The sequence below is a fragment of the Vigna unguiculata genome, chromosome 3, assembly GCF_004118075.2.
Source record: "Vigna unguiculata cultivar IT97K-499-35 chromosome 3, ASM411807v1, whole genome shotgun sequence".
In the NCBI taxonomy this organism is placed as follows: domain Eukaryota; kingdom Viridiplantae; phylum Streptophyta; class Magnoliopsida; order Fabales; family Fabaceae; genus Vigna; species Vigna unguiculata.
The window spans coordinates 7,993,903-8,014,184 of record NC_040281.1 but is presented as its reverse complement, the minus strand read 5'-3'; the positions used below and the strand labels follow the sequence as shown (position 1 = coordinate 8,014,184).

At 31.3% G+C, this 20,282-nt stretch overlaps 4 protein-coding genes across 4 annotated transcripts; 2 read left to right on the top strand and 2 right to left on the bottom strand.

Annotated features, from left to right (window-relative positions):
- Positions 1-3,177: 3,177 nt before the first annotated feature.
- Positions 3,178-5,139, top strand: LOC114174908 (nodulin-26-like). Its single transcript, XM_028059643.1, has 5 exons — positions 3,178-3,388; positions 3,538-3,762; positions 3,890-4,087; positions 4,623-4,684; positions 4,769-5,139. The coding sequence occupies exons 1-5, from the start codon at positions 3,272-3,274 to the stop codon at positions 4,983-4,985; spliced, it is 819 nt and encodes a 272-aa protein (XP_027915444.1). The 5' UTR covers positions 3,178-3,271; the 3' UTR covers positions 4,986-5,139.
- Positions 5,140-7,500: 2,361 nt separating this feature from the next.
- On the top strand, positions 7,501-9,842 carry LOC114174909 (nodulin-26-like). The gene is made up of 5 exons (XM_028059644.1): positions 7,501-7,746; positions 7,927-8,151; positions 8,533-8,730; positions 9,053-9,114; positions 9,357-9,842. Exons 1-5 carry the CDS (start codon positions 7,636-7,638, stop codon positions 9,565-9,567), a joined length of 807 nt encoding a protein of 268 aa, XP_027915445.1. The 5' UTR covers positions 7,501-7,635; the 3' UTR covers positions 9,568-9,842.
- Positions 9,843-10,498: 656 nt separating this feature from the next.
- Positions 10,499-13,214, bottom strand: LOC114175884 (seipin-2-like). The gene is made up of 2 exons (XM_028060726.1): positions 12,064-13,214; positions 10,499-11,192 (listed from the first exon to the last, which is right to left on the bottom strand). Exons 1-2 carry the CDS (start codon positions 13,141-13,143, stop codon positions 10,728-10,730), a joined length of 1,545 nt encoding a protein of 514 aa, XP_027916527.1. The 5' UTR covers positions 13,144-13,214; the 3' UTR covers positions 10,499-10,727.
- A 2,080-nt stretch (positions 13,215-15,294) lies between these two features.
- LOC114179313 (ankyrin repeat-containing protein ITN1-like) lies at positions 15,295-17,898 on the bottom strand. Its single transcript, XM_028065605.1, has 3 exons — positions 17,312-17,898; positions 16,547-16,956; positions 15,295-16,340 (listed from the first exon to the last, which is right to left on the bottom strand). Exons 1-3 carry the CDS (start codon positions 17,805-17,807, stop codon positions 15,522-15,524), a joined length of 1,725 nt encoding a protein of 574 aa, XP_027921406.1. The 5' UTR covers positions 17,808-17,898; the 3' UTR covers positions 15,295-15,521.
- Between the last annotated feature and the right edge of the window lie 2,384 nt (positions 17,899-20,282).

Below are 20,282 nucleotides of genomic sequence, written 5' to 3'. Positions count from 1 at the left end.
CTAGATAGTTTTCCAAGACTGTATACTAATTAAAATATTAAGGAAACAACAATTGGAGAGTCGGAAAGATGGAATCATGAAGGAGAGGAAGGAGTTATTTGAATAAGAAATGTCATTTGTAGAATAATGAGTTTGTAAGCCACTTGTTATTTAGTTGTAAGGTAGCATTGTGGTTTGTGGAATATGTTGAAAAATGGTTAGAGATATGCAAATGCACTTAATAATATAGAAAGACAACATTTCCAACAATTTATTAGACTTTTTAAATTGAATGACAAAAAGAAAAAAGAGTATGGAATTGCATGTGGATGGTAGTTATATGGTACACGTGGAATCAAAGAAATATAATTACTTTTTAAGATTGAGAGGGTAAACATTGAAATTAGATAAGATGATGCTATTATTTTAGTAAATAATATATACTTTTATATTATTTATTTTATGTTTATGTATTTAAAAAAAGAAATCACTACTTATAAACATTATAATATCATCATAGTTTAACCAAATTTTTGTAAATTAGAAATAGATAAACATGATTTATATTTAGGTTTTTTATTAAGAACTTTTATTTAGAATGATATTAAGCTACTTAAATTTTTTAAAACTTTTGTAAAATGTAATTTTATTGTTTATTGATATTTTTTATGACTGTTTCAAAATTTAAATTATATTTTACTCCAGGTTGGAAGTTTTTACTTTATAAGCTAAACGTACTCTAAAAACAAAAACAAAAACAATTTTTTTTTTCATTAATTATCATTATAATCAATGTAATGTAAATAATAGTTACTTTTCGTTTAAATAACTTAATATTAATGATATATATTTCTTTCGTAGAATGCAGACATATTTTATATCAAATATAAGCATAAAACCACTCATTCGACATCGATTTATAGTTAAAGATAAAAAAAGTTCACAATCAACTACGACTATTTATATATCAAGAATGGAACAAATATATATATATATATATATATATATATATATATATATTCAAAATCGATATAGAATTATATTAATGCAGCAATGAGTATATTGATTTTACAAGATATAACATCCATTTCATTACTATTTTAAAACTAAAATAACTCTAATAAAAAGGGAGAAACTGTATAAACAAATAATAAAGAAAAAAGATTATTAATAACATTAGTGGTTTACAACATTTAAATTTAAAATATATTTATCATTATAATTTAAATTTTTAGTATAAATAAGTAAGAAAATACCTTTTTAGTAATATATATATATATATATATATATATATATATTAATTCTAAATATCCTCTGATTATTAATATTTCATTAGAAACTAAACTAATATTAAAAAAATAGAGATAAAAGAAATATTAAAGGTCATGTTAAAAAGCTGAACAAAAAAAGAAAAGCGTAAATAGCCTTTCCGTCTTATTTAAGTGCGTCCACTCCCTCCAATGCACCCAAAAGCAGAAAAAGGAATAAAAAATTGTGGAGTTAGTTGGTTCAGCCTTAAATGCATTTTCAGAGGCAAAATAACTAACCACTTCACGTTCTCAATAAGCCATTTTTGCTACATTCATTTAATATCAACTCAACACCCATTTTCCCTACAATTTCTATTCTCAACCATTTGTCAACTTAGGAAGGAATAACAAATATCATTATATTACTTTCATATAGGAATAAATTACATGCTTCATCCTACCCATTACTTTTGCTTAACTCAATATTTATTCCTTTGTTAATTAACTGTTTAGATTTAAATAATCATTTTAAGAATAACTACTTATTGAAAGTCTCATGGATGCAATTCTCATCTTACAAATCAATTTTATGAGGTTGAATTAGACTTAAAACTCACTTCTAACATGATATTAGAGTCATGTTAGAATCTATACTAACAAACTTTCTTGAACATTCTATTTCATATGATATTGGACCGCTAAACTAATTTAATTCTAAACCCGTTTTCTAAACTATTTTAGCTTTGTTTGGATAGGTTTAATTCAGGTGTTTAAATAACTAAATTTTGTACACCTATACTTTTAATAAGTGAGACAAATTATGACTTTTAGTATTTCACAGTAAGTGGGTCTCAGTCTCTCCTCATCTTTTACACTTACCATGAGGTGGACAAAAATGTCTTATAATACTGTGTGTTTTTTTTTCTTTTAACTTATACATCAATTGATTTTAACCTTAAGAAAATTTATTTCATAATTCATTTTGTCGTATTAACTAAGCCAAGAATGATTAAATAAATCTTTGATGATTTCAATCCACACTTAACATTATTATAAAAATCAAAGGATGCTTTATACCAATAAATAATATTAAAATATCATACCATTAATGCAATATCTATGTTTTGATCATTGATAGAGACGATTCTTACTTGTTTTATACTTATCTCCTCGTTTCATATCTATAGGGGAAAATAAAATGATGTTATTGGAAAATAAAATAAAGAAATCAATAAATATTTATAAGAGAATCTACCAATAAAAAGAATTATATTACTTTTTGTACCATATGAATTTCAACTTACAGCCCTATTATATATAGATAAAAGATTTATTATTATTGAAATAAAATAAATAAAAACTATTTACACTGATAACTATTTTTTTTTTCTTGACTTAACACAGTTATCTTGTATTTTTATCTTACAAGGTCATGAAAACCAATATCATAGGATCTAAAGGGCTTTCATTTGTCTTCTCTCCTGAGATAAGTCCAAGGTAGGGTACCTTTTTGTCTTCCTTCTCTATACTTTTTTCCTTTTTATTTGGAATATCTGCACACATTATATTCCTCTTTGGCTACTGCCGTAACTTCTTACCACATCTTCTTACATAAAATGAATCTATTTAATTTAACATATTTAAAGAAGTGTATTATTTTCATCCATTATTCGATAGAAATATATAAATTTCCTAATAACATGTGATTTTATTACTTTACTCTATTAATGTATTTAAATTAAATTCATTTTCGGTGTATAAGAATTTGATCAGCGAAAATTCTCAGAGTAATTCCTTTCAATTTCAATCGATCAAGCCATTTTAGACTATTTCACTATAGCTAATATGGAATAAAAAAATATTACAAGCACGTCTAATTAGATACCTAAAAGTGAATGATGATTTTTAGTTTGTTTGATAATATAAAATTATTGGGTCTCTTGGCGAACAACTTTTTGGTTGGCTATAAATTGGAGTTGTTTATTTAGTAGATTAGAGTGTCTAGTTCTGTTCCTTAGTAGTTTCCTTGTTCACTGTCTCTAATGGCTGATTATTCAGGAGGATCAGAAACACAGGAGGTAGTTGTAAATGTGACCAAGGACACCCCAAAAACAATTGAACGCTCCGACTCCTTTGTCTCTGTTCCTTTCTTGCAGAAGGTGCTTTTGTGCCCAACAAAGAATTATAATGCCGTTATTACAATTTGTTAGATTTATAATCTATATTTTGTTGTTGTGAAAAATATTGAACAAGAAGACATGAGAATATCATGGTTTGGTAACTTTTGTTTGTTGATGGACACATGCAGTTGATAGCAGAGGTGGTGGGTACATATTTCTTGATATTCGCAGGATGTGGTTCGGTTGTGGTGAACAAGAACAACAACAACGTGGTAACACTTCCTGGGATAGCAATTGTTTGGGGGCTGGTTGTGACAGTGCTGGTTTACTCTGTTGGCCACATCTCTGGTGCCCATTTCAATCCTGCTGTTACCATTGCTTTTGCCTCCACCAAAAGGTTTCCCTTGACGCAGGTTACAAAACCACAACCTTTTTTCTAGACTATGAACTTGGTGGTTGTCGTAAGACAACAAATTGCAGTACCGTACCATTTACAGTAACAGAAACTGTGAAAGTAACTCCTAAGTTGTTATTACACAGGTACCAGCTTACGTTGCAGCTCAACTTCTAGGAGGCACACTTGCAAGTGGAACTCTGAAGCTGTTGTTTATGGGAAAGCATGACCAGTTTTCAGGAACACTTCCAAACGGGACTGACCTGCAAGCTTTTGTGTTTGAATTCATAATCACGTTTCTCCTTATGTTTGTCATATCAGGGGTTGCCACTGATAACAGAGCGGTAACGTCTCTCTCACCTAATCAAGATCTTTAACTTTTCCCTAAGATTCAAGATATTTTCATAAGTTTGAATGTTTTGAACCTGCGATACTTGTCCTCACAGGAAACAACAGTATTAAAGAATGTTAAGAAATTGTAGCACAAAACATTAATTGGTTCTAGAGACATTAATTCACAGTCTTTTTACAATATTAATCCGATATGAGTGGTTTTTTAAGTAAAAAAAGTTGGGTTAATGTTTTGGGTGGTGGAAATTGAATACTTCATTGGCTCGTTCATTTTTTAGTCAAAAAGTGACCAACCCAATTCATTTTTCGCTATAGTGTCAGGAAGAAATGGAGAGAGGCATGGCAACACTGAGGCTAATGGTTGACCTTTCATGACGATTTTTCTGCATAAAAAAATTACACTATTTTTTTAATAGTAAAAAAAAGATCAGATCATTATTAGTTTCTAAGTAGTGGAATCAAGAGAGAAAATATACCATCTACGTCGTCTCATAAACGAAATATTGTTCTGATTTTGAAATTGTGCAGATTGGTGAGTTGGCTGGGATTGCAATTGGGTCTACAATACTGCTGAACGTGATGATCGGAGGGTAGTTAACCAATCGAAACCCTAATAAAATGGAAAAATTTTGTTGTTGCAATAGCATGTGATGAAAGTGTTTGATATTTGACAGGCCAGTGACAGGAGCATCAATGAACCCTGTGAGAAGCCTTGGACCTGCTTTTGTGCACTCAGAATACAGAGGAATATGGATATACATTTTGGCACCAGTTCTTGGAGCTGTGGGTGGAGCATGGGTGTACAATATCATTAGGTACACAGAGAAGCCGCTGCGTGAGATCACCAAGAGTGCCTCTTTTCTCAAAGGACGTGTTGGTGGCACCAAATAGTTTAACCAAATGCAGATCTTCTAATCTTTTCATCACCTCTTCTGCCACCACTCAATAACTTCTCGCATGTAATTCTCTTTCTTCCAGTAATATTCCAAATAATAACAAAATGGTTTGCATAAACCACTCAAAAAAACTACACTGTTTTGTTTCATTTCCTTGTCTCACAAAAGCTCTTGCATTTGATCTCAGAATTCGTAGTTATTAGTGGTAAAACAGAGTTTTGTCAAAAAGACATAGAATAAAGGAGTAATTATAGTAGGTCTCTTCAATGCTATTAACTGTGGACGGTGAAGAAGGCCAGAAAGTTAAAGTTTCACTTTGTGAATATAATAGGCGGTTCCGCTTATCAGGTTCTAAAATTACCGGTTAAAAATAATTAACATATATTAAATTTTATAATTAATTATAATATTAAATAAAATCTGATTTAATAATTATTAATATAGTTTTATTTTATTTGAAGAAAAAAAGTTACTTATAAATGTATTGTGTTTAAAATTTTATTTAATACTTATCAATAAAATTTAAAAACTATATTTTATTATTGTCACTAAAAATTAAAATATTATTAAATATGAAAAATTTAAATTAAGAGAAAATTAAAAAAAAAATGTTAAACATTTAAAAAGTTGAAAAACAAATTTAAAATTAATTTAAAATTTTATTGAGATCTTTTTATCTACTTTTCAATAATATTTTATAACATTTCTCTTAATTTAACAAAATAATGAACGAAATAAACAATATTTTAATATCTAAAATTATTAATTATAAATACATAAATTAGTAGTATGTTATAAAAGTATTCTTTTTCTTGTTTTTTAGAAGAAATTTTAAAATTTTCTAAATATTTATTTTGTATTTTAGAGTTATTATTTAGAAATTAAAAAAAAATATTTTATCTTTATAAAATCTGTTGTATATATTTATATTATTTTAATCAAAGAAAGTAATTATTTTAGTTTTTAATGTAAAAATGTCAGAAAAAAAAGCATTAATTATTTCCCAAATGAGGATATGGGATTAACATTCTCCTATACAAATAATTTCATGAAATCATTAGTTAGTTTTTTTTTATTGGTATGAGATCATTAATTAGCGGAAATGGTAAGAAAATTATAATAAATCTAGTTTGGATAATTTTCTTAAATTTTTCTATTTGAACGTTAGTTGTTAGTTCATTTTCAAGTAAAACACAGAGAATGTATCACAGTAACTCTAATTTGTATTTGTAGTAAGCAATTAAATTGACTATAGTCAAAACTGAATCATGTAACTTAAACTGTTATGTTCCCAAAATAGAAAAAAAAATTATCTATTAACTATTAATCATAATTATAGTTTTTAATTTAGTAGTAAATGTCTGTTATTTAGCAATACGACCTTACTTGTATGGATTGCGCTGGTATAAAAGAATGACATAATTTAGCACAATGATAATATGTGAGATAAACGTGTAATAATTATAATTATTATTTTTCATGTGAATAGTACTCTTTCCATAAAAAAAATTGTTATTTGATAAAAGTAATAGTAAATATTTAATTATCATTATGAGAAAATAATAAAATTCTAATGGTCTAAACTTCACTATTAATGATATACACTATAAGAAAACCGATAATTATTAATAAATAAAATTCGTTGATAATCATATAATTTGGTTGTAAATTAATTTTATGGATGAATTATCTGTAAAATGTTTCTAAGTAAATTTTATTAAAGGACAAAATTGTCGATAGTTACCGATAATCACAACTCCATTTAGCAAATCTTTTATCATTAAGTGACAATATCAACAAAAGAAATTTTAAGCAAACATTTACGTTGGTAAGTTTGTTTGTTGTGAAGTGTTTCATTCAATTACATGTTAAATTACAAATTAAACAAAAAGACTAACAAGTACCTATATCAAAAAAATGTCATTAACAATCATAAATTAAGCAACAAAATTAATGTGTGGCCTAACTAATCAAGTATTGTCAACAGTAATTATAAACTGGACCTAAATTGTTCATATTTATAAATACAAAAATAATATAAAACATGCTAAACGACTATTATTCAAGGAATCATGGGACTTGAGATAAAGGTACACATATATAAATTCCTTTTTGAACCTTCTCCTAAGAGTTTAAATTTAGGGACAATTCACCTTATCAGAGTCTCTACTGTGCGTAAATAATTTGGTAGACATCAATCTTCGAAATCTTCGCGTCAACGCATTAAAAAGGATTAAAAAATATAACCGGCATATATCAGGCTTAAAAATATTTGTGTATATTTAATTCTTTTATTTCCTTATTTGTTTAATGTAAAATTCTAATAATATGGTTTATTAGGTGAGAAAATGGTAGACCTAATTTAACATTAATTAAGAAGATGCATTTTAGTTAAATTCATTTATAATTCTTAATTTCGCATTAATTTTTATTTTATTTTGACTAAGAAAGAAAGAAAAAGAAGAAAAGAAAACTCCTTATTATTACTATTTATTGGGTAAACTCTTTCCCATCACGCATCATGCTCATCACCATAACCTCGTGACAAGATAAATAAATAGAGATCACATTCCGCTTTCTCCTAACTTCATATTCACTGTACGAAGCACACTTCTCCCTGCTGTTTCTTCGTTTTTCTTTCTGCAATGGACGAGAATTCAACAACAAACCACGAGGTGGTCTTAGATGTAAACAAGGATGTCTCTACAACAACTGAAGACTCAAACTCCTGTCTCAATGTTTTTTTCTTGCAAAAGGTGCGTCCTAATTTCTTTTCGTTGCCTAAATCCGAAGAAAGAGGAGTAAAGTAAGTTTTTTTTTTTTTTTTTGTTGCAAATCTTTTAATGAACATAATCTTAATCTATTGACCATGTTGAAGTAAAAAAGCATTGAGATTGGAAATGCCGACATGGTGTTTGTTTGTTTGATGGATACAGTTGGTGGCTGAGGTGGTGGGCACGTATTTCTTGATATTCGCAGGGTGTGCTTCGGTGGTTGTGAACAAGAACAACGACGACGTGGTAACACTTCCTGGGATATCAATTGTTTGGGGACTAGTTGTGATGGTGCTGGCTTACTCTGTTGGTCACATCTCTGGTGCTCATTTCAATCCTGCTGTCACCATTGCCTTTGCCTCCACCAAAAGGTTTCCATGGAAGCAGGTGAACCAAACACGTTATTTTTCTCTTCTTCATTCATTGTTAGTTCAAGTAGGTGGGAAAATATAGGTCAAACCACAGTATCGTTGCAAATTGTATTGTAAGAAAAATTTGGTTATTTTATGCAATATTTCAATGCAACTTAATTTTTTAAAAGAGAGATAAGAGGACAAGTAAAAGAAAATTTGTTGATGTAACGTGCGGAATTATTGAGTTATTGAGAAAACTATGTTGTGTTGTATTAATATTACATCTCAGCTTAAAATACTCATTTGCCTTGACCATTTTATACAGTATAGATATAATTGATAAACAAAACGCGTTACTTAGTCTTAAAATGATTGACATGGTTATGGTTATGTTTGATTGAATTGAACATTGTAGGTGCCAATTTATGTAGTAGCACAGGTTGTTGGATCTACACTTGCAAGTGGGAGTCTCAGACTAATATTCAGTGGTCATGAGAACCAGTTTCCAGGAACACTTCCAGCGGGCACTTACGCCCAGGCATTTGCGGTTGAATTCATTATCACGTTTTTGCTTATGTTTGTCATATCTGGGGTTGCCACTGATAACAGAGCGGTGAAGTTTTATTCCCTCCTTAATTGTTGTTTTGCTTCTTGTTTGGTTATACATTATTATTAGCTTTTGATAACAACAACAAAAACATTTTGATTAACAAGGTTGCAGTCAATTAAGGTTGGCTAATCACCTCCATAAAAAATGGACTAGTTGTCTGAATATATTTGTTGCGTTTTGAATCATTTGGAAGAAGCTACAAGTTTGCATCACAAGACACGTCTTATATACTAAAAAAAAATCCATATTTGAATATTTGTCTCTCTTGGACCCCGTGACATGGTGGCCTTTATTTATTCATTTTATTTGTTTTCCAATCTTGCAGATCGGTGAGTTGGCTGGGATTGCCGTTGGGGCCACTGTACTGTTGAATGTGTTGTTTGCAGGGTATTATTGCATATCTTATCCAAAGCTAATTGAATATTATTACTATGCATACACATTAAGAAAAAAAATGCTTTATTCAGCCAAAGATGTTACACCTTTTGGAAGAAAAATAAAGGTCAAAGTATGATCTCATGCATTAGCGTGATATAATAATGGTTGAGCTAAATTTATGTTATGTTTGTGATTATGATGTTATTATGTGAATACTGATAACATGATTTGATGATTTTGTTATGTGACAGACCAATCACAGGAGCATCAATGAACCCAGCAAGAAGCTTAGGCCCTGCATTAGTGCACAATGAATTCAGAGGAATATGGATATATTTAGTGTCTCCAACAATTGGGGCTGTGTTTGGTGCATGGGTGTATAACAGTATTCGTTACACAGATAAGCCACTGCGTGAGATCACCCAAAGTGCTTCTTTCGTTAAAGGAAAAGGTGATAGATGATATTCAAGTGTGGTTTAGAGAGGAGTAACTTTTGCAGATTAGTTCTCACCAATTTTTGTTATCTTCAAGATACCAAAGTAAAGGGAGGAGACTTGTAAACCTTTTTCTTTGTTTTTGGTTTTACAATGTCAATGTAACAGTTCATCAAGTTTACGTTATTATTATGCATATTACTCAACTTTCTTACTAGATCCATCTTAATGGGTTTAAGTCTATGTTGTTGTAAAACTCATCCAAAGAAAATAAAAGTTTGCCTTCTTTTGTTTTTCATTTTATCAGCTCTCTGTTGCTACATTTTATGACTTGCTTGGGATTCCTATATGATATGTGTTTATATATACTATTAACACTATTTAATAATATTATTGCCTTTTGATAAATATAATACGATATGTATATATAACTATTTTCTAAACTAATTTCAAAACAATATATATTATAAAATAATAAAACTACATTATTTGAATTTTATTTTTCAAATTTGAATATTGTAAATGGTAAATTAATTACATATTACTGTTAATTTTTGTTAGTTATATGAAATAAATAAAAAATCCCTTTTTCTCATTTTTAAGGGTCAAGTCATCGATGCACCCTAAAAAGGGTGAACCATGATTTTTAACCCATGAGTTAACTATTCAATCCACATTAACCTGTATTAACCTGTTTTAACGAATTGGAGACAAGAAGGGCAAAACGAACCAATATGAACAGGACTTGCTTATTTGCCATATATAGTTAAAGACTAACCCTGTACCAATTTCACACAAAAAAAGCATATTCTTTGATTGGAGAAACGGTTAACTTAGTTTAATATCTGACAACCAACATTTATTCTATGATCAAATATTATTTTCAGTTTTGCTAAACCTTTTGTCAGATTTTCTTTTCAAATAAAGTTAAGTATTGTTGATAAGCTAAAAAAAGATAATGACAATAAGTAAAATTCATATGGACAAAGGTATGGCCAAGTAACATTACAAGTAAAAATGTACATGCTAGGACAAAAGAATTGAAGTTAGGATGCCTCACTAAACAAGATATACATGTCAGGAAAAGCTAGGTAATAATATTATTGGAAGAAAAACAAAAATCTTCTGTTGTGGTCACGATGCCTTTGGAAGAAACTAGTTTCCTCAACTTGATACCTGAAGATTACTTTAATTACCACCAGTAACACGAGCAGAATCACTACCTTGCCTGGTTCTTGGAATAATTATAGGCAAGCAACACACCAGAACAAATAGTAACTCCATCATGAAAGCCATCATTGCGATCCATAGAAATATGCCCAGCTTCCAACGCCATAAGATTCTCTTGATTAAGGGAAGTTCTGATTCAATGATAACTGATGAATCATATATTTGAGGAATGCCAGCACCGGGTGGATATTCTGCTCGGTGCTCTAGTGTTACTTTTAAGCATGAAGTAGGTACATTTCCTTCAACGAAACCTCTCAGATTGACATTCAGTGTCTGGGTTTCTGATACAAAACCAGTGACAAGTGGTACAATCTTGAGGAATGTCATCATTAGCCGGATAGGCTCGCTTATGAATTTTAACATGCAAGGTTGGTTCGCAGTCCAAATAGTTTTGCCATCAAAAGATAAGAAGTCTACCTTGATCTATATAATAGACAATTCAAGGAAGAATTCGTAAGCAACAGGAACCCATGAAGTATGAATGACTGTAATAATTATCATCAATCATCACAGTTCAGATTTTTTAGCAGAACAATTAAAGAAAAAGGAAATGGCAATTTTAACAAAATGAACTTATTAAAGAATCATGATCAAACAATCAAAGAAAACTGATCCCTTCTTTGCCTAATTAATGCAAGTAACTGCTATTTTACAGCACACACACCACAATGATAAGAAACATAGTACGTAGAAAGAAAAAAAGAATCACTGGAGTATTAAGTTTTAGCTTTTATGTAAAGGCCAGTGAAGTGTCCTCGTCTCTAACACAAGTATATGACATTCACGTGAATACCACACTTGGCATATATCACAGAAGAGGTTTGTGATGATAATTCTCTACCCTGTTGTCACCCATTAAAATTTAACAATAATGGCACCAGGGATTGGATTCTCTAAGCCAGTTCAACTCCTACCAGGTAAGTTCAATGGCTGAAAAATCTTTTGATGAGCAAGAGCAGCACCAATCTACACAGCCACAGTACAACTGTTGAACTTTTCAAAGAAACTAATTCATAAAACACTAGAATCATGTTTACATCATTTCTTCTGTCCAAACTCCAATCCAGATACTCGTATAAAGCAAAAAAAAAAAAAAAAAATCGAGTTAAAGCTAGCACCCGGTTGCCACTCAAATGCTACAGAACTATCTTCAAAAGTATAGACAATATAACTACAACCATCAAAGATCCCCATACTAACACTACACGTTTATACTAGAACAAGTAAAACATCATGCAAGAAGTTCATGTAATTCTCTGGATTAATCAAAATGAATCAGATAATTGATAAGTACCTGAAAGATGCCAAGGTTTGTGTTGTATTCTGACTCTGGCACAACCAATGAAACAGTGACCTCCACCTTTTGATTAGCAGGTATAACCCTTCTACCCATCCGCTTTCCAACGGCAACGTTTGTCCCAGAATCATGGCCCATCCCAACATTATCACAAGACATCACAGGCACCAATGCAAAAGGACTCTGTTTGGTGTAATCAAAGTTAAAACCCTGACTCATCTGAAAAGGCTTCTCCACCAAACTCTTCACCAAAATCCCACTCACCACAAGAGAACAAACCAAAAGAGCACACAAAATGCAACAAACATAGACTGACCACAACAATCCCCACCCACACCTAAATGCAACATTCCACAAAGACTTATGCTCTTTTAACCACCCCTGAGCCGAAGAACCAATGCACCCACAAACACCACACAACACTCTACCCAAAATATCCACCAACAAACCTTTCCCCATTCTAATTGCTCCAAAAGGGTCAATAAAAAACATGAAAGCGTGTACCGTAAGCCACACTGGGCATTTCACTAACACAAAAAAAGCATTGATTTGAAACACAATAGCTCTAATCACCAACCCTGTTACATAATCGAGCAAGTTAATTGGGGAATTACCGATCTCCACGGCTGAGTCCGCGGAATCGGTGGCTCTGTCGTCATTCTCGGCGGAGGTTAACGTCGATTCCTCGTTCCCCTCTTCGCTGGCAACGCTTGGAGATGGAGAGGAACGAAGTTTCTTTTGATTCGAATCGCATTTCTCGGGGGAATCCTCGTTTTCTTTCGGAGTTTCGAGGTTTCGATCGCTCCAAAGGCTCGCTCCGGGAACGGTGGGCGAACTGTCGTCGGAACCGTTCTTCTTGGATTCCCTAGCCGGAGAATGACGGCGTGTCGGACGACGGCGGACTGTGGTTGCCGGAGTTGGGGAGGGTGGGTTGAGGTCGGAAAGAATGGAAGCCTCTGCGGAAGATTCCGGTGAAGTATCAGCGGTAGCGGGGCAATGGTTGAAGGGGCAGTGCGGTAGAGCGTCGAGGAAAACGTCGTCGTTTTGGTGGTTTGGACCTTGAAACGATGAGTCCATTGAAGATGAAATGATGGAATATTGAACCTGAGAGGCTGGTTCATTTTGAAGCCACTAAATTCAGAATTTGCTTTCTGAAAACGGAAAGCATATTTCGAAGAAAACAACAAAAATATTATATTGCAAAACAATCACAAAAAGCACGTGGTTTAAAAAAAAAATTACATGTTTATTGCCACCAATTTCCCTGGGATGAACTTATAAACATTTCCTCCAAAAATAAAAAGAAGTGTACTTACACTTTAAATCTGTTTTGATTTCTCATGTTTAATAGTTAATTTATAACCCAACTTAGAAAATAAAAATGAATAAAATATAGTATTTTCATGATCATTAACATTTTTTTTTGTAATTTACTTTTTGATATTCTTTTTTGCCTTTTCTTTGAATGACAACAATTTATGTTTTACTAATTTAGGTGTACGAACTACTAACTTTAATATTTTTCTATCTTTTATGATGATTGTTTGTTTTCGATCTTTGTAATGTTATAGGATGCATAATATTAAGATTTTTTCACTCCAAAAAATATTAAAATGTTTAAGACTTTAATAAGCCTTTAGGATATATATATATATATATATATATATATATATATATATATAAAGATGGAAAATGATTTTTTGACTACTAAATTTTGACAACTTTTTCTTATAATATAAGGTGACATGTTTTAAGTGGTTTTTCATTCTTCCATTTTCTCATTCCCAATATTAAAATCACTTACAAGATGTCACCTCTAGTTGCGGACCTTTTGCGAGGAAATGTGCGACTCTCCAATTTTTTTTTATTTATTTTTTCATATATGTATTTAAATTATTTATTTATATATTAATATATTATTTATATTAACTTTGTAAGGTTTTTTTTAAATATCATACATTTTTTCTCTCTCTTTTTTCATTTTTCTATTTTGTATTTTCATTTTTTTTATCTCAATTTTTACTTTCAATATCATTTCTTTTTCAAAATAAAAGTGTTACTTTCAATATCATTTCTTTTTCAAAATGAAAGTGTACAATGTAAAATTGATGATTTAAAAAAACATTTTAGATTGATTAATTTATTCTTTTGAATTGGTTTATTTTGTACTCTTTTTAAGCATATATTTTCCTTTTGTATGTGATAAATTTGTCTATTATTTACTGTTAGGTGGTGACAAATTCATTTTTTTCTAAATAGGTGAGAAGGAAAAAATATTATATTAGAAAAATGATGATAATGAGCAAATAATTATTTTTTTTTTCAAGAAGAAGACTTGTGATTCATGTACATCAATTAAACTTCAAAATTTTTATGAGAATCTAAAAATTAAAAACTACGAAAAACAACTATCTAAGAATCTCAGAGTTGCATATAATGCTAAATTTGTTTTCCAAGTTCTGCCATTGATCATCTCATATTATAAGAGAAAGTTGTCAAAATTTAATAGTCAAAATATTATTTTTCTATATAAATACAATTATTATCCCATATCGCATAAATATTAATATTTTTCATATCGTAAGTTAGGTTCTTTCATAATTTTTTGTTATGAGCAAAATTTGTGTAACATTCATTTTTTCCATATATTGATATGAAAATAAATAAAAAAAATCCTATGCTTTTAATCTTTCTATAAAATAGAATCCTTTATATTTTTTAGCATGGAAATGTATATTTTTAAATCTTTTCATTTCCATGACATGAGAATGATCAATAACACAAATAGATCGTTGGGATATTGTTATAGATGAAAACGACGAGTTTCTTGTGAAAATATTTCAAAGACTAAGGCAGATAGATTCCATAAAGAAATATTACGTTTTGAACAAAAAAAATCAAAGAAATGTATAGAAAATCGTAATTATGTTTCAAAGTGAAGAGAGTTATAAATTTTTCATTATTCAGCCAATTTCAATCGCAGAAAGGAAAAAAAAAAGCAGAATAGAGTGGAAAATCACTAAAAGATAGCAGGCTATCAACACAAATTTGAAATAATGTTATTTTTTTAAATAATATTTAGATATTTAATTAATTTGAAAGTTTTTGTTAAGCGAGTGTTAATTATATTTATTTGTGCACATTATCTTTCAAATTATTATTATTTTTCATTGTAATATTCACATTTAATAAATATTTAATAAAAACAAGACAAGGTGAATATACTAGAACCTTATTGAACACGGTAATGGAATACATTTGCCAACAAAAAACCATTACATAGCATAATTTCTTGAGGGCACCTTCATTTTCTGATCTGCAATCTTTTTTCCAATTTAGCCAAGCCAATTTACTCCTCCCCCTACAATTCTCCACAAGAACTGCTTTGAAATTCTTAATAAAGAACTAAGTTAAGAGTAAATAGAAGAACATGAACCTTAAATCTGGATGCATCATCAAATGGCATAAATTTGTGCCCCTTCTACTTCAGTTTCTGAGCCGGAGTTTGATCGACTCATGAATGTGTTCTTCTTCCTCGCTATTTGATAACGTTTACTCTTGAGAACATAGTACGTCATAGCACCAAGAACACCAGCCATTGTAACTCCCCCAACAATAGTGACCAATATTGCAGCCCACTTGTGATGCCGACCAAGTACTATATAAGACGCTGATATGAATGCAACAGTGGTGCATATAGATGCTAGCCACATCATCTTGTTGATCACCTTCACAACCCTCATCTCAGACTTTGTTCTCCCTCTCACAAGGGTGATCTGAACTACCACAACAGCCAGTGACGTGAATAGCGCAACGGAATTGCACAAAAAGAACACTTCAAAAGGTATCGTGCCTTCCATCACTGCCACCCCACTATCAAAATCTCCACCGGGAACACTGAAAATGGCAGCAAATGCAAGCGCCGCAAACAGAACTGCAACCACCGTTACTGTGTTGGTGGCATTGTTGATACCTGCTCTTTGCAACTTCCGTAGCTCCATGGCGATTCCGTTCACGTTCATGTTGGTCTTGCGAGTTTGTTTCAGCTGTGACCGAACGTCATTTCTAATTTGCGTCACGGTGTTCCTGATGGGCTCATCCCTTGGCTGGTTCAGATTGTTCGCATTAAGTGCCCCGTTAAGAATTAGGGAACCTCTTATGTCTAAGATTTCTTCTGATGGGGGAAGGGATTGAGCAATATCAAGAGCTGTTTTGTGGTCCCTTGTTAATGCATTCACGTTCATGTCTGGAAGAAGCAATAGCTCATTCACTATCTGCGTCAAACTATGACATATCATAGGAGTTTAATTTCTCTGTATATATTATCATTCTAACAATTTTTATATCACCATGAACATAACCAAAGATCATAAGTAATAAACTTATCATCATGAACATAACTGAAATATAAAGTTATCTTCAAACATGTTCTGAGAATAATAACATTATCTTGTTGAGTTATTCAGGCAGTGTACAATACCTCGACCCTCTTTTTCCTTGTGGCTATGTGCAATGCAGTATTCCCAAACTTATCTGGCAGCATCACAATTGCTGCATCAGCTCGAAGAATGCTCTTCACAGCTTCACAACTCACACCCTTCACAGCCATGTGCAGTGCAGTTTGGCCTTTCTTATCAGTTCTTCTGGCAAGTTGTTTATCCTTGGCGAGCAACAAATTTACAACATCGACATGTCCTTGGCGTGCAGACAAATGAAGTGCATTCTTTCCGTTTGATCTAGATAATTCTATTTGACTAGGGTCACGTGACAGCAAAAGTTCAACAACACTCGTATGCCCCCCTGTGGCTGCAGATATCAGAGGAGTTGCATTTGATCTGCAAACTGTCTTGATAAGCCCCGGTTCACGTTCTAGTAGCAGTTTAACAATTGCTGCAAAAAATGGAATTAGTTCTCATTAGCTATTGAAGCTTTAGTATATATAGTTATAAAGATCCATCACTCTCTCTTTCATCTTCTTCCACCCTAGATTTTCTCAGTGTTTTACTCCTAATCTTCGACACAAATTAGCACTAAATACAAACATTTGTTACACAAATTTCAAAGTGAACACTCAAATTCTAACCTAAAAATTACAGTCAAGTTTTGTACTCAAGACATACTCTTGTAGCTGTTAGTTATTTCTGGAGACATGGTGAAAAGACTAGTTTTTAGAGGCAGGGAAGAAGATAGAAAATTAACAAGAGAAGTGAGAATATTTGATTAGGTTGAGTTGTTAATTACATACATAGGTGACCACGGCTAGCAGCAATGTGAAAGGCGTCAAACCCTAGATCATTCTTCAACGAAATCCCTTCGGGAGAAGAATAGAACAGAATATCTCGGACCGCATCAAGGTGCCCTTTATCAGCGGCAATGAACAACGCCGTCTCTCCCAACTCATTCACATCATTCACAATGGCAGACCTTATGGCCGCAACCTCCGCATCGAAATCGCAGCTGCTCTGAGTCCTCACCATCTGGGCATCGATCACGTCCATAATCTCCCTGACGGCCGCCGAGTCGCCTCGCCGCGCCGCCAGGTGGAGCTCCGTGTCGTTGTGGCGCCCCGTCACCTGTCTGACGTACCTCTTCTGGCCAGCGACGGGCTTGGAGGACGAAAGGGCCTTGCCGGAGTTGGAAACCAGAAGAGCGTTCCCGGAGGACGAGAGCACCAAAGTGGCTTTCCTCGGAGTGTTGGGTTCGTGCCGATTAACATTATCTTCAAACTTCGTTCTATCCATGAATAATGAACAGTGATGAAATGAATGGAAGGAGCTATGTCATTCACGATCATGTGTTCTTATCATCACGAGTCAGTGGCGACACAAGAAACTCAACGTCTGGATCCGCACTATAAGCCGAAGCGTGTTTCTACAATACGCAATGCATGTAATCGTGTATTACACCTGTCAACGCATGGAAAGCATGCTCTCTTTTCTTCTCTAAGAATTGTACTCGTGCTAGACGTGGAATAAAACTAAACTAGACTCTAACAAAAATACTATTTTTGGCTAAAAATCATGTTAAACAACACATATTACTCTAATAATTGATAGTTTCTTTAGCAGATCTTTTGTGAACTTAATATATCACACCATATTCACTACAATTTTTTTTAATTATTACTAACAATAATAAATCTATAAGTATCTTTGAATCATTGACAGATTTCTAAAATTTTAATTATTGATGAATTTTAAAATCATAAAATTTGTCAACAAGGCAATTAAAAATTTTGGAACCCATTGGTTGAAATGATTATTAAGTATGGATTTGTCTATCGGTAAATTTATCGATAACAACAACGATAAATTATTCACCCAATAGTTTAGATACAATTTTTTCTTCTTCAAAAATATTAAAAAAAAAAAATCTAATTCGGTTTTCTTCTTCCACGAGATGTCTCCTCCTTTGCTCCTCTTCCTATCGCGAGACCTCAAAACCGTATCCACAGCTCGACGTTGTGCGTCTTCACCTACCAAGGTCATCATTGGAGACGTCTTTGTGTTACTGGTGATACCAACGACATTAACACCACTTCCTCCTCCCTATACAGCAATTGTGTAGGGTGCTGGCAATGTTGGAGCTTTTCTGTTCTGAAAGTGGAATTCTGGTTATGGAGGTTGCCACTACGTAATGTGTTGGTTTTTCTAATTTTTGTTGATTTGGGGTTGAAAAATGGTTGTTGGATTTGGAAGATGAAGTTTAAACCGGATGGAATGGTCGTTGGAAAGGGGCTACCAATGTTATGTTGGTTGCAGAATTGGGCATGTAAAAATTGATTTTGCTCAAAACAAAAAAAAGAAAGGAAGAAGAAGATGAACCAAATCGTAATGTTTACTAGAAATTTTATTAACAAAATTGTTCGTTAGTATTTTTCTATTGATAATTATCGATAAATTTTATTGACAAATTTTTTATTGGTAATTACCGATAGAATAATAATTTTATTAATAAAAATTATTGATTGGAAATTTTATCTATGTATTTTTTATTGTCAATAATTTTGATTTATCGACAAATTTTGGTCATTGATAATATCAAATTCTTTTGTAGTCATTATATGAAATAGGCCACTATTTACAACATGTCAAATCTTACAAAACTCTTTTATGTAATCGTAATGTATGAAAAGTGTAATGCAAACTTCATTTATATCAATTTGAGATATATTCAAATTATATATTAATATTTTATCTTACAAATCAATTTTATAAAATTTATTTAAGTCTATAATATTTAATTTTAATAATATATATAACTTTACATTATCAATTAATAAAAGCATAATTACTTATTTAGTTTCTTAATTTTTTAGTTTGGTTCAATTTGGTCCCTTTATTATTGGATAGTTCAATTTAGTCCTCCAATTCTTGAAAAGGGTTCAATTTGGTACTCTCCGTTAAGTTTGAGTTAACACCATGTCCGTACAAGACACGTGTCAAGTCGTGAACTTTTTAATTAATTTATTTATTTTTTAATTTTTTTAATTTTTTTAAAAAAATTATTATTTTTTTAAATTTATAAACTGCCATGTGTCATGTTATCGTCATGCCACGTGGTAATTTATAGTGATAACAAATGACAATATTAATAGTTGCTTTCAATTAGTCGTCTATTTAAATTTTTTGTTTAATTTAGTACACCTATTCTTTAAAATGATACAATTGTGTCTTTTCCAATTTGAGAGCAAATTAGTAAATAAACTTAATTATAACATATATATATATATATATATATATATATATATATATATATATATATATATATATATATATACATGTTAAAATAATTTTGTTGAATTTATACATCAAATCACTATACCTAAAATAAGAGTACTAAATTGAACCAAAAATTTAAATAGGAGACTAAATTGAAAACAACTATTACTAGTACACGTGTTAAAACTGTAAACTGCCATGTGGCACGACGATAACCTGAACTTGAAAAAATTGAAAAAATAAAAAGAATTAAAAAATTAAAAATTTTACAGTTTGACACGTGTCCTATATGGACACAATATTAACTCCAACTTAACGGAGATGACCAAAACGAACCTTTTTAAATAATTAGAGGACTAAATTGAACAAACGAATAATAAGAAGACCAACTTGAACCAAACAACAAATCAGGGGACTAAATTTGTAATTATACCATTAATAAAATACCACTACTAATATTTAAAGATATGCATTTTAATACTTACCAAATTGATC